At 35.6% G+C, this 13,253-nt stretch overlaps 1 protein-coding gene across 3 annotated transcripts in view; it reads left to right on the top strand.

Moving 5' to 3' along the window:
* Positions 1–13,253, top strand: part of LOC127966796 (A-kinase anchor protein 2) — a 92,113-nt gene that overhangs the window by 7,485 nt on the left and 71,375 nt on the right. For all 3 annotated transcript variants that reach the window (XM_052568066.1, XM_052568067.1, XM_052568068.1), the window contains exons 3-4: positions 10,284–10,364; positions 13,103–13,233. In XM_052568066.1, coding sequence (XP_052424026.1) covers positions 10,284–10,364; positions 13,103–13,233 — 212 coding nt within the window. The remainder of the gene's footprint in view (positions 1–10,283; positions 10,365–13,102; positions 13,234–13,253) is intronic.

Raw genomic sequence — 13,253 nt, 5'->3', positions numbered from 1 at the left:
TAATTGAGTTTAACAGAACCAAAACAATGCTTTTGGGAAATGCATCCCTGGTTGGGTGTTTATACAGTACATGGTCTTCAAGATTTTATGGATATGGTGTCTTTTATCATCCATCTGACAAAGACTGTTAATCCAGTGTAACAGTACACCTCTCTTTTGTCAAGTCACCAACCTTTACGAGCAATATAGTGATGCTTGCCTTTAGAAACACTGCTAATTAAAATTCTTTCAAGTCAATAAAAATTGATTCTTGGCAGCTATGACTGTAGCAGGCTAATGCCTTTTGGATGAGGCTTGAAGAATAAAAGTTTAAGTGTTGAGATAACAGGCCTGTGGTAATGGTCCTTTGCTCAGACAGAGGAAATATAAATCATTAAAGTCATACATTGTCTGGCTGCATCTCGAGCATTGGGGGAGGACTGTTTCTCGAAACAAACCTAGATAATCTAAATAACGTCAGCTAGATTGCTTTGGCATTGAAAGTTAATTTGCCAGAGCAGCTGTTTGGCCTCCAATAGCACAAATTAAAGTAATTGCATGATTATTTTCCCGCATTTTCGAAGGAATTCAGCGCTTTTTTCACATCTGATAGTTGTGAACATAATATACACAACAGTTTTTTTTTTACATCTGTTGTTGTTAATGAGTAAATTTACATAGTAGTAATGGTGATGTGAATCACTTTTGCAGCATAATTGCAATTCGTAAACACACATGGGAAAGACTCATAAACTAAGTATTTGGTGTGCCGTGTGTTTGAGTAATGCTTTAACCCAACTATAAAATTCTAGTTGTTTTTCATCAAGTAATTCTCTTCTAGTACTCTTTTCCCAAATAGTATTCATCTATCAGTCACAGAAACTCTCAGAATGATATTTGACCAGCACAAGCTGAAACAGCATGTGGGTTTCCCCTTTTTTTAATAATAGGGGAAAAGAGTGGCATTAATGAGGTGGTGAAACTTTACGGCGCTGTCTGTTTTGACGGTAGCTCAATGGAAAGCTGTTATAGTCCCATACAGTATGATTAATATTGTGTGGTAGCTTAACAACTTAACTCAAAGTCAAATAGATAAAATCAACTATCTTTGACCCATTGTGCTTTGAGCAGCTGAGATTTGTAATAGATGTAAGATGTAACCAGTGGTGGTTGCCAGTGCTGAAGTCGCACCACAGAGCTAATATGTTGTGGGTGATTGCCAAGCCATTGTTATGAGATTGCTAATGTGTTCTGGGACGTTTTTTAGCATGTTGCTATGGGGTCTTTTGAATAGTTAATAGTATTACTAGGTAGTGTCCAGGGTATTCTTGGACACTGAAAAGTTGTTGCATGGCAAAAGAATCTAGTCATGCAGAGTTTAGCTCCAACAGCAGTCTAAAAGTTTCTGTGCGGCATCTGAAAATACCAACCCCACCATTTTGGTATGTAAATCTGTGTTAAAAAAGTGTAATGTCAGTCACAATTCATTTTAAGGTCCAGTTCTCACTATTAACAAACCATTAACTATGACTTTTGGCTCAGTAAACACGTAGTTTGATGCGTAGTAATGATTAGTAAAGTTTTTGTTAAATTCAGATATTGGGTAGGATTAAGGATATAGAATATGGCCATGCAGAATATGTGCTTTATAAGTACTAATAAACAGTCAATATATTAACAATAGGCATGCTAATAAGCAACTACTGTAGTATACAACTACTGTAGTATCCGAGCGCTACTGTAGTATTACTTCCATATGTAATAGTCCATGCTGAAAATAAAACAATGGACACCACCACAAAATTTGTAATTATTTTACTGGTTATAATGGAACATCTATTGGGTGTTAACGGAAACTTTAATGGACCCTGCATGTTTCTTTTGGGAATTGGTTGCCTTCAATTGGTGGCTTGTTAAAACCACTAAATCCCAATGGAACATTTCCCAAAACACATTACAGAATACAATTTTTTAATGGTTTTAATGGGTAAAAGTTGATGGTTTGTAATGTTTGTAGTGGTACTTTTAGTGGAAAACATTTGTATGATGATTGTTTTCAGAAAGGGTATACAAAAAGAGTATTATGTCAGAATACACAGTATTCGAATAGCCTGATAACCTGCTACTTCTTCCGGGATTCTGAAGTGCACAACCATTGGATTTAATATTGCGGTCATGTGAGAGAAGCTATAAATGGCATGCAACCAATGCCGCAGGTCACATGACAAATCCAACATGGCAGATGTCGTATGTCCAGGTTACTTTAATATTACACTCACATGCAATGTCGAATATCATTTTTTAATGGTTGCACAGTACGTTTTTCATTAAATGTAGTAGCTACTGTATGCAATTCCTAACAGTAGTAATCCTGATCCTGATCCATTGGGTCTAGAGCTAAACTAGATTGGCTATAACCCCTGGATTGGGGGTTGCACAACTCCCAAACCCTAAGTATGATAAGATGACTTCCTTAGTAAACACTACAAATTGGCAGCATAATGCACCAACAATAAAACATATTTTCATATGTCAACCCAATTTTCAGCAAACATCCTGTATTTTATTATCTGGTTGCAGTTTTATAGTCAAATGCACATGCAATTTTTTATAACAAAACAGTGGCCTGGTGTTTTAACTGAAACTTGTGAAGGTTTGAGGTTCAAAGATTTTATAATGGTCAGTACTTTATGTACATTGCGCTCATTAGAAAGCTTTTAATTTGGATTTGCCTTCAAGAAGGAAAGTACCACAAGACTTTGCTCATGGTTTCCAATTTGGGGTTTCTAGTTTCACTCAATATTCAGCCAACATCTTTCTTAACCCAACCACATGCTTCATCTGGGCTTCGCTTGGTTTCCCAGGCTCTCCAGAAAAGCAAAGCCTGCAGGCTGCATGATGTTGGCCAAGCAGTTGTGTTTTTGAAATGAGCTAAACTAGAAGCTAAACCTCAAGAAGATTACTGAAATGTAGTGGAGTTTAATGGTTGTTATATTCTAATCATATGCTGGCCTGTTGTACATAACATTTATATCTTCATCACTGTGTTCTATCATGCTGTTTTGCTGGGAGCTCTTTATAAATATCGGTTTCTGCTAGTGGTGAATATAGACTCCCTTGCGTCAACAATGCTAACCAAAAATTGACTGCCTGACTGATAAACTGTTTGATTTTCACTTTATCTGTTTTAATAAGCATGTTATTAAGATGCAGATGAACTGATTTCTGTTGTTACATTACAGTAAGTGAGGGTTTGCTAGCTAGCTATGTTTGCCTCAAATCACAGTTTACTGCTGCAGAGGACAGTCATTGGGTCCAAATCTGTGGCTTTTCTTTTCAGTCTATCAAATGAGGGAATCTCGCTTCCTCAAATGAGAAACGGGTTAGCAGGTTGCTAATAGCGGTACACTGGAGGTGATTGCACATGGGCAGACTTCCCACTTGTCTTGAATGCTTGCAGTTCTGACTTGTTTACATGGATTAATTTAGTCAAGCTCAGGCCTAGACCTTTACTAGAGGCCTCATTTACAGGCAGCCATTACTATCAGGTTAAATTTAGCTACAGCTGTCTGTGATGATTTGGCCTGGGGTCACATATTTCACAGAGGTGGGGTGCCCCTCAGGTGGGTTTGGATTCCCAGAGCTCTCGGGTGTGGGGGCTCAGCTGCATTTCTAAAAAAAGTATTGGGAACTGTGCTGAAACTGAAAGCCTGTCTGCTAACTAGCACAGCAAAGTCAGGTATTTATGGATGTTGCACGATAGTAACAAACATCAGCACTGATTTATGTCACTTACAGCATCACTTACAAATGTACACTCTTTTTACTTTGGTTTATATTTTGATTTATATTTTCAATTTCTGTTTAGTTTTAGTTTGTTTTTAGGTAGTCAATATAGACTGTAAAAAAGTCGGCATAAAATATTCAATTAGCAATGTCTGAAGTGACCACTGTTCAGTTTCCCACCAATTACATCTAAAGGCATGATATATTAATTGTAAAAGTCAAATATAATGGTTTTCTGAGCACACCCTCAAATTTCTATTAGATGGATAAAAACTTAACTCACGCCACTGGACGAGGCACTGTTTCTATGTGGTTTTAGGAAAAAATATGCAAAAACTTGCAACGGTCTACCTGACCTGGAATGTGATCAAAATGATGTCCAAACTGGATGCTGTAACAGCATGGTGTAGCTCTGCTGACATTGGAGAGAACACATGGATCGAAAATAGCCTATGAGCACATGACAACAGCAATGCACTCATACCAGCATGTACCGTATTTCTCTTTACATATGTTTGCAATGTGGACTCTAAATTAGCAGTTCACCTAATACATAATTTGCTGTATTTAGTTTGCATTAATGAAATGTAAGACTGTCACCTGGTTTGATCTGGTTCATTGCAACCTAGAAAGAGGGCTCAGGCCAGTCCTCTGCATACGTTCCTCATCTAGCTCTTCTAGCATGATCCACACCCCAGTGATGCAGTGTGTTTAGCTTTAGGCACGGAATGCAATTATATTGTGGTTTTATGATTTATTTATTTTCTTTTTTATATATAACTTACACAGCTAAGTTTGATGTATGGCCTGTTATAAGAGCAGAAATCTCCTCTGAGATCTGTTCATTACTGCCCATATTGCTATCTTTAAATTTGCTCTCCCAAAAATGTGTAAAGTAACAAATTTAACCTTTTATTTGTAATAGTGTTCTAATTATGTCACAGAATTATTAACAGTAGACTTAGTATAGCTGTCCAGATTTTACAGTTGTCCCATTTTTGAAAAAAATACCTAAAAATTATATATAACAACGCCATTCCCAATTTCCTAGTTAAATCATTGAACAGAAGCTAGAGAAATGAAGACAGGTTGGGAGAAGGCGAGAGAGAGAGAGGTGTGAACGTTATGCCCCTGAAGCCACAAGCAGCATGAAGGAGGGAGTGAGAAAGTCACACACTTGTGGACTTGCTGTATTCTTACGTAATTCATAACAAAATTGTGTTATTTTGTCGACAAGCTGGAAATATGTCCTTTTCTGTCATGCATGTAAATAACACTCTAGCACGAGAGGCAGACATAAGTTTGCCACCCAACTCAGTGATCTGAACGAGTCACTATGTCAAATTTAAAATAGTGCTGGGCAACGATTAATCGTGATTAATCACATCCAAAATAAAAGTTTTTTGTTTACATAATATTTGTGTGTGCGTGTGTGTATTATATATACAAGATCACATAAATAAAAGAATGGATTTTAGTAGGGTCAACTTCGATATCAAGACTAGTCAGAATGTAAGCACTCGTTGAGTTAAGTTCACAGCGGTTTGATCATATGGATTACCAGCTTTGACCATCAAAAAACTCACCACACCTTTTAAAATGTTTAATTGATTATGATAATGAAGTGTGTACATTATTGGTTTTACATCATTAGTGTTTTTGTTATACCTTTATCAATTAGTGTCACAGTCACAAACTTAAGTGTGTGAACAAAAAGTAGTGTGTGAACTCCAGTGTTTATTGTTATTTTTGTATGCATGTATTATTAAGTGCAGAGATTTGTTTTTCCCTACTAGAAGATAGGCTTGTCTAACCCAATCTAATGAGAGAACATAACTGGTTTATGAGGTGCTGATTTGCAAGTTTCATACCAGTAGCACAAGATCTTCTTGAAGACTTCCTTTCTCATGGTGCTCTCTGGGAAAACTGTGTCCAGTCTATTTTTGTGTATCCTCTGGGACAAGTGCCTGACTCTTGATTAAGATGCATCATCACAAAAGACTCTGAGACATCTTTTAGAAAATTAGAGACACAATGAAAACAAAAGACAGCTTACATAACACTGCCTTCATTTGCAAGAAAAATTTATGCTCAGATTTTGGTCTTTCATAACTGCAGAGATACGTTAAGCCAATTTGCTCTCTATTTAATTCCATTGCTGTAAAGAAAAATAACTGAGCAAATACAAAAACGATCCATGTATTAGTAAGTCTTTGTTAAAGAGCATTTCAATCACAAATGTCAGAATTGCTTGAACTGGAGGCGTCAGTTGTAGGAGTCAACAGCTCGGGCATTGGTTGTATACAACAGAGGAAATAGACTGTTTCTCAATCTCAACGAAAGTTTTGTTGAGTCCATTTGCTGTGACTCATTGGCTCCTAGGTCATGGCTTCATCCCAGTTGGCACACTTGTGTACTTCACTGTAAATCACCAAGTAATATGAAAGTACATCACATCTTATCACAGACCACCATGATGCTTACTGTTTGCATCTTCATTTCAACCGTCTACACTTTAAGAAAATAAAAACATTTCGGAATAGTGTTTTCATGGTTTTTCGAACCAGTACACTTTCGTTAATTTTACCAACATTTCCTTCAACCCTAAAACAAAATACAATGAAATGCTTAATTCAGAACACTTGTAAGGAAAGTCCCTCGTTATTAGCAAAGCACACTCAAAGTTTAACAAATTCAAAATGTTATTATAAAGGAGTTTGGGGAATTTTTGGTCCCATTTAGAATATCACATCATTCATCTGCCATGACATTTCCACCTACTGTAGTCTTCACTATAAAGTAATATTTATAACTTAATATGTTGATTACTTTCAGCATATGCTTATCCACAAACTGAAGTCTACACTATAATTCCAAAAAATGTATAATGATACCAGTAATTCTCTGCAAAGTTTAAAGATCAATACAGAAAATTATATTATTGTCATATAATCATATTAACAGTACACTGGACTGTATATTTACACAATATCCATTGTAGTTGGTGGAACCAGGACTTTACTTGCATCTGCAGAGGTTTTTTGAAACACTTGAGTGAATAAAAAATCCCTAAGCTCCTTAAATAGTATAAAACATCAGTTTTATGAAATATAAAGTTGTAAAAAGTGTGAAGTATCTTAAATAGTGTAACAATATACACATTTCAAAGAGTCCTTGTGTATTTCCGGCTTATTTACAATTCAACGTCCTGCATTAATCCTTTTTTTCCTCTATTATTGGTATTTTGGTTACGCAACAAATTGTGTATTGCATTTAATTAGAAGTAAACTCTCGTAGCTTCTCTCTTTTTTGTTCAGTTCTCATTGTGAAGACTTATATGTACTCCTTGGGGGAAAAGTAAGCATCAAGCCATGTTTCACATAACTTTGTTTGGGGGGAAATTTTTTTGTCAGAGGGGAATGTGGCCTGTGTAGGAGTACATGGCCTCGGCTATAATGACATCCTCGGTGGATTTCCAATTGTTTCTGTTAAACTTTAGATCTCAGGAAGTCTCCTATATTTTGTCTGTAACAAAAGAGAAATTAAAAGGAACTGAAGAGAGGCACTCGGGTGTTTGATGGCATCAGTAGAGATGGAGGGGGAGGCTTTAGCACGGCCATGCAGATGTTTTCCATTTGAGCTGGGAAACAAATCATCATTGTTTGGGTCTCACCAGCCCAACAGGCTCAACATCACTGAGCATTTTTATTACCTGTTTTCATGCTCAGCTCATATCCCCAATACTTTACAAATGCTATGGTCTGTCTGGAAAGTAGCCTCCACGTGAGGGATATTTCAAGATGGTTGAACCACAGCTTATGTGTCCGTGGTGAGGAACGACTCTTGCTTCTGGCGTATTCCTGTATGTTACTCTGAGCTCTGGTATGGTTCGCATACTTGGTGTGAAATAGATCTGGCTTTAGTTTTCTGTCCAGATGAGAGGGGCGTGGAGAGTCGTGCCAGTCGGTAGGGTGCGTAACCAGTGACGAAAGCTCTGCTAGTGTAATTACAGCCCTGCCATCACATGAGAAATTGCTTGCATAGATTCAGAGTTGACGTTGTGATGCACATTAAAGAAACATCTGCTTTTATAAAGGACAGATACCATGATGTTCAAATTGCATACAGCACAATAAATTTCGATATGCTTTCTGATGCATTTTAAATTATAAAAAGTCCACACAAATCTGGAATATATACAGTATATATATTTTGAATTTGCTGTTTATTGATAGTAAGTTAGTCAGTAAGTTGTAGTAGTTATGTTTAAAGTTAATTTGGGCTTTGTAATTACTGCTAAACATCTAAAATGATAGTAATACGCATGCTAATAAGCAACTAGTGCAAGTCCTACCAAATTTGCATATATTTTAGTTCTTATTTTACTAAAATATTTTGGGCCATTTGATGATTCATTGTCTCTTCCTAGATTCAGAACTACATCATACTAACATACTTCTCTTTCGGATATTTTGACCATATTGTTATATAATAATTTACCCAACACTTTAATCAAAATATATTTATAGTGCATTAATAGAAAAAAAAATAATATATATTTATTAAATTAATAAACTAATAAACTAAACTTAAACTAATAACAACACATTCAGAAAAAGGTGACTGTGTATAATCTGGTTTAACCAAAAGTATATTTGTTTTACAGTTAAGCCTTATATTTATAGTCTTGCTGATATAATTTCATTGGAATTAAAAAAATATTATTCCAGTTTATATTTCAGGTGCCAGAATGTTGATCATCCTAAAAAGTGTATATTTTACATATTATTGTGGTGACTTTCTTGGCCCATATTAATGAAGTTAGACAGACACATTGTGAGCACTTCCAGTTAGCAAGACTGATCGCAAAGGGACATAAGATCTGATGCCAAAACAATCTCCCTGCTCATGCATTGTATTTTCTGTGTTCTCCTGCATGCTGTTAATGTGTTATTTCAACAGGATGTCAGATTCATTAGTTTTCATCAACTCCATAGTCAAACCACATTTATATACAAACACACTCATACATATACAATAATCAGTAAATGAGAAAGGCACATCTCAGTAATGTTACTCTGTAGTAAACAGAGTTTCACTTACAGTATACTGGATTTAATTCTAAGCTTTTAAGATAATGAATAAATAAAACCATACAAAATTTACAAACAACTTTTATAATCCCCATTTGAATTTCTTTATTGATAATTTGCTCTGAAAAGGTCTATCTTGGACAGTTTCTCTTGATGTAAGTTTCAATTTTTAGATTTACATGTTTTTTTAAATGAACAACCCTAATCAGTTTCTCTGGAGCAGAGGGTAATCAGATCTTTCCTCTTACATTCTCTTGCTCAAAATCAGGGATTATGTTTCAGTTTCAGTGCTCTGCTTTTAAAAGAAGACATAAAAACCATTAACAGTTAGCTTTCATGTGAAATCCAGTGGCATTATTCACTGACGGATATGTAAGGGTCCATTTTTATAGGCACATTTGTTCACATCTGGATAGCATATTAGATTTCCCTGAGTGGAGCTCACAGGAGAGCACACACTGACTGCAGGAATGTGCTTGTGAAACTGTGTCCTGGCCAGCCAAGATATTTTAACACACACTCAAGAACCTCAGTAACCTACATATAAGGCTCAGTTTTCCTCTTTGGGCTTCTCTGGTTATTTTAAGTGAATAAGAATTACTGTAGATCACCTGCAGAGACGGGCTGTCAAAACCTGAGTTTAAGGTTATGATGGGATTTGATTATATTACATACAGTGTAACAAAGTTGTGGACAAGCCAAATGTGTTGTTCCTGTTGTATTTTCAACCAAGGTATCACTTTTTCTGAAGAAAATGTAAATGGTACTCGCCATGTTTAACAATTATTTCTGCCCCTGTGCAGCTATGCATTGGAAATTGATGACATCCTGTTTTCAGTCTGCTGTAGTTGGAAATGAAACAGCTGCTTAAATATTTAGCTATGAACAGCTGAAAAGCTAATAGTTATGCTTGCTTTAGCAAAAGGTGTAAAAGGTGTAGGATAAAAACCCTGGAAATACTTGAAAGAATATTTGTCAAACAAGCTTCTATTAACATCAGTTTAAACTCATTGCATGCACTACTAAGTGAACATACATCTTTTTGCCTAAAAAATATCTGGGTTTTACTTTGTTTTCCTATTGTTTTCAGACTTGCTAAAGGTAATGACTGAAAAGTAGTATGAAAAATAGCATGCAAGCATTGTGCATAATTGACCAATCATGGCGTAAGGAGGAGGTATCAGAGAATGATCAAAACAATGCAAAAACACATACAAATAATGTAAGAGGACTGCAGAGAGCATGTCAACAAAAAAAAAACAAAGCCAAAACCCACACATTTTAGGAAATCCTGGCCATGACAAATGGTCACCATAACTAAACTGAAATAATTTGATTCATTTTCACATGACTTATTTATCTTTGAAAATCTTTCAAATTTTACTCTCAGTGATATAACAAAAGCATATTCTATTATATTTTCAGGAAAAGCGGAAAAGACAAGCCGAGATAGAGGACAAAAGAAGACAACTCGATGAACTTGTTCTACAACTTCAACATTTCAAGGTAAAAAAACAACTTATCTGAAAGTTTGCACCATTACAGCAGACTGATCATTCAAATTTCAGCTTTCAATATGTTTTCCACACAATAGCTTTGATGTGGACCATTGAATCCGTTTCACATCAAGACTTTGGGTCTGATGTGAATTTGAACATATTTGAAACTCAGCTTGCAGAAATTAAGCTTCAGTTGATGCCATAACATTTGCTTCTTTGTATTGCTCTGGGAAATATAACAAATTTCCCATAAGTTGTCTATTAAGAATAAGTTATCTTTAAAGAGCAGCTTCGACAAATGCAAATGTCAGTCAGAGTGTTTTTTGAAGTCCATAGAGAATCTTCACTCCTGAATCACTCTCTAGCATTACTATCTGCACTGATGATACACAAATACTAGTTAGACCTAAATACTACAATGGGTAAGGGTAGGATGGTGGGATCAAATTTGGATTTAGAAATTACTGGAGAAGTATTCTTTTTTTTTTTTTCTTGATGGTAATCTTTTTTCTCTCTGCATTAGTCCACGTCAGGGAAACAGCTCTTGCAACACAAGAGTGTGTTATCAGATACCCAGGGGTTTGCCTCATTTACACAGAATTACTCTGTGGTGTTATCACCCAAATTTAATGGCAGTTAGTTTATACAAAAAACACAGCCTTTGGTTTAAAGTCACTCATGAAAGAGATTTTGTCTAGGCCACAGGAAAGAAGGACTTGAGGGAAAAGAAACACTTATTCTCAATGACTGAAAAAGATTTGATAATGCTGTGGTACTGTGAGACTTTTGTAAAGACCGCCGAGAGACTAAAAGATAAGTGATCGCTTATGTTCCACCACACAACAGCACTGACGTAAGCTATAGCTAATCATACGCGCAAATTCTGGACGATCTTAGTGTTTACCCTAATGAAAAGGAAGCAAATGTTTTTTTTCAAAGGGCTGAATTTAAAATGAGGATTTGACTAAAAAGAGCAGGAAAAGAGATGTTTGTTTAGTTGTGGGTGTAATCGGCTTCTAAAGCAAGTTCTCATCGAATAGCTGCTGCTGCAATGCCTGTGATGTCTGTCTAGATTTTGTTAGTATCAACAGAAATATTTGTATTTCATTTTATTTTCTCATAAAGAGATGAAACATGATGTGAAATTCTATACATAACGTTTGCAGTGTTTAATGGGATTGTGATTCTTTCCTGTTAACGTGCATGTGTCTTGTACTATTTTGTATGTCTTTTTGTTTCAATTTTAAATATTTTAAATAGAAAATTAGTGGGAAAAAATACTTCTGATAAAAAAGTCCTGATAGTAGCTATTTTGCAGTTGTATAATATACCAGGAACCAACCATTACTGCAAAATTATCCCACAGGGTGCTCATAATGACACTTTGTGCCTTCCAGAAAATATTTATTTTTTATTTTATATTATATATATATATATGTATATTTAATATATAAACAAATTTTTTTCATAAATATACACAGTACATTCATGTTATTGTATTTATACATAATAAATATACACAGTGCACACATATATTATGTAAACAAAAACTTTAATTTTGGATGTAATCAATCGTGGTTAATTGTTTGACAGCACTATTTTTTTAACAAACTTCTAAGAATATAATGCAATTGTCAAGTTATGAAAATCTTAAATATAAAAAATGCTTATATGAAAGTGTGTTTAAAACAATTTTCGAAGCACTACCTTGAGTCTTTTGAAGCCAAACATGTGGTAGTCTTGTAATCCAAGTCGGTTCTTTCTCCAGCATTCCTTCAGCAGCTTGTGAAACAGTTCTGAGTTCCTGTGGTTGACCTTCCTGGAGGTGATGACTACCTAGTAAGGGGTCTTGAGAGATCTCATAGCTCACATAGCTCACGCAGAGTCAGTTCGGCCACAGCTGGTGACTTCCATAACAGCTGTTCATGTTGTACAGGTTATAAATATATATTCAAGTTTACATGAGAATGTGGCAATATGTGACATTTATATTTGGAACTTAAATGTCAAACAATGCACACATAAAGGTTTTTTCTGTGGTAAGCCACAATCCACACAATAATGAGCTGACTAACGTTTAAACATAGTCCAGTATTAGGTTCAGCTTGTACATTAAGGTTACATTCACCATGCAGCTGATTACTTAGGGGATTTAAATACAGTTTAACGTTAAATATGGATTGACTGGCACATTCTGTAACTGAATTGGCCAATCACAGAAATGGAGAAAGTATTGCAAACTCACAGAAATAGAGATTTCAGGTCCAGTTGTCTTCCACAAAGCTCTAGCCACCAAGTTTTTTTTGCTCTAAATGTTGCACTGCTAAAACTGCTTAAACCACAGATGGTTTGCTGATTTTCTGTGGTTTAGCAGAATTATGTTGTTTCAACTATAATAAAATGTTCTGTTGTTTTGGATGCCACTTTTCAGCAACTGCCTTTTCAGCTAAAAGCCTTAGAAATGCTGATGTATTTTTGTCAAACTATCTTGATCAAGTGTTCACCAAAAATCCATTGACTTTAGGATAATTGAACCACAAGTGCTAAAATGCTAACTCATTTCCAAGTTTTAGGACTCATATGATTACTGTATACTGATATACTAGTACTGTATATGATTACTCAAGAGTCACACCTCTTGCAGTACTAATACTTTTGTCGATCCCAAACACCTGTGGAACACCTAAAAAAGAACATCTGATGTAGATCAATGATCTAACCACAGAAAATGTTTCTGTCTTACAGTCTAAAGCCATGAGGGAAAGATGGCTTCTGCAGGGGACACCAGCAGTGCCACAAGAGGAAGATGAAGATCGGATAAAACAAGTTGAGCAAGATGAACTTCACGTCAAGACACTAGAAGATGCCATTCACAGGTACAGTAATGTATTTCTGA

This window comes from Carassius gibelio, chromosome B10 (assembly GCF_023724105.1).
Source record: "Carassius gibelio isolate Cgi1373 ecotype wild population from Czech Republic chromosome B10, carGib1.2-hapl.c, whole genome shotgun sequence".
Classification (NCBI taxonomy): Eukaryota; Metazoa; Chordata; class Actinopteri; order Cypriniformes; family Cyprinidae; genus Carassius; species Carassius gibelio.
This window is presented reverse-complemented; position numbering and strand designations above follow the sequence as displayed.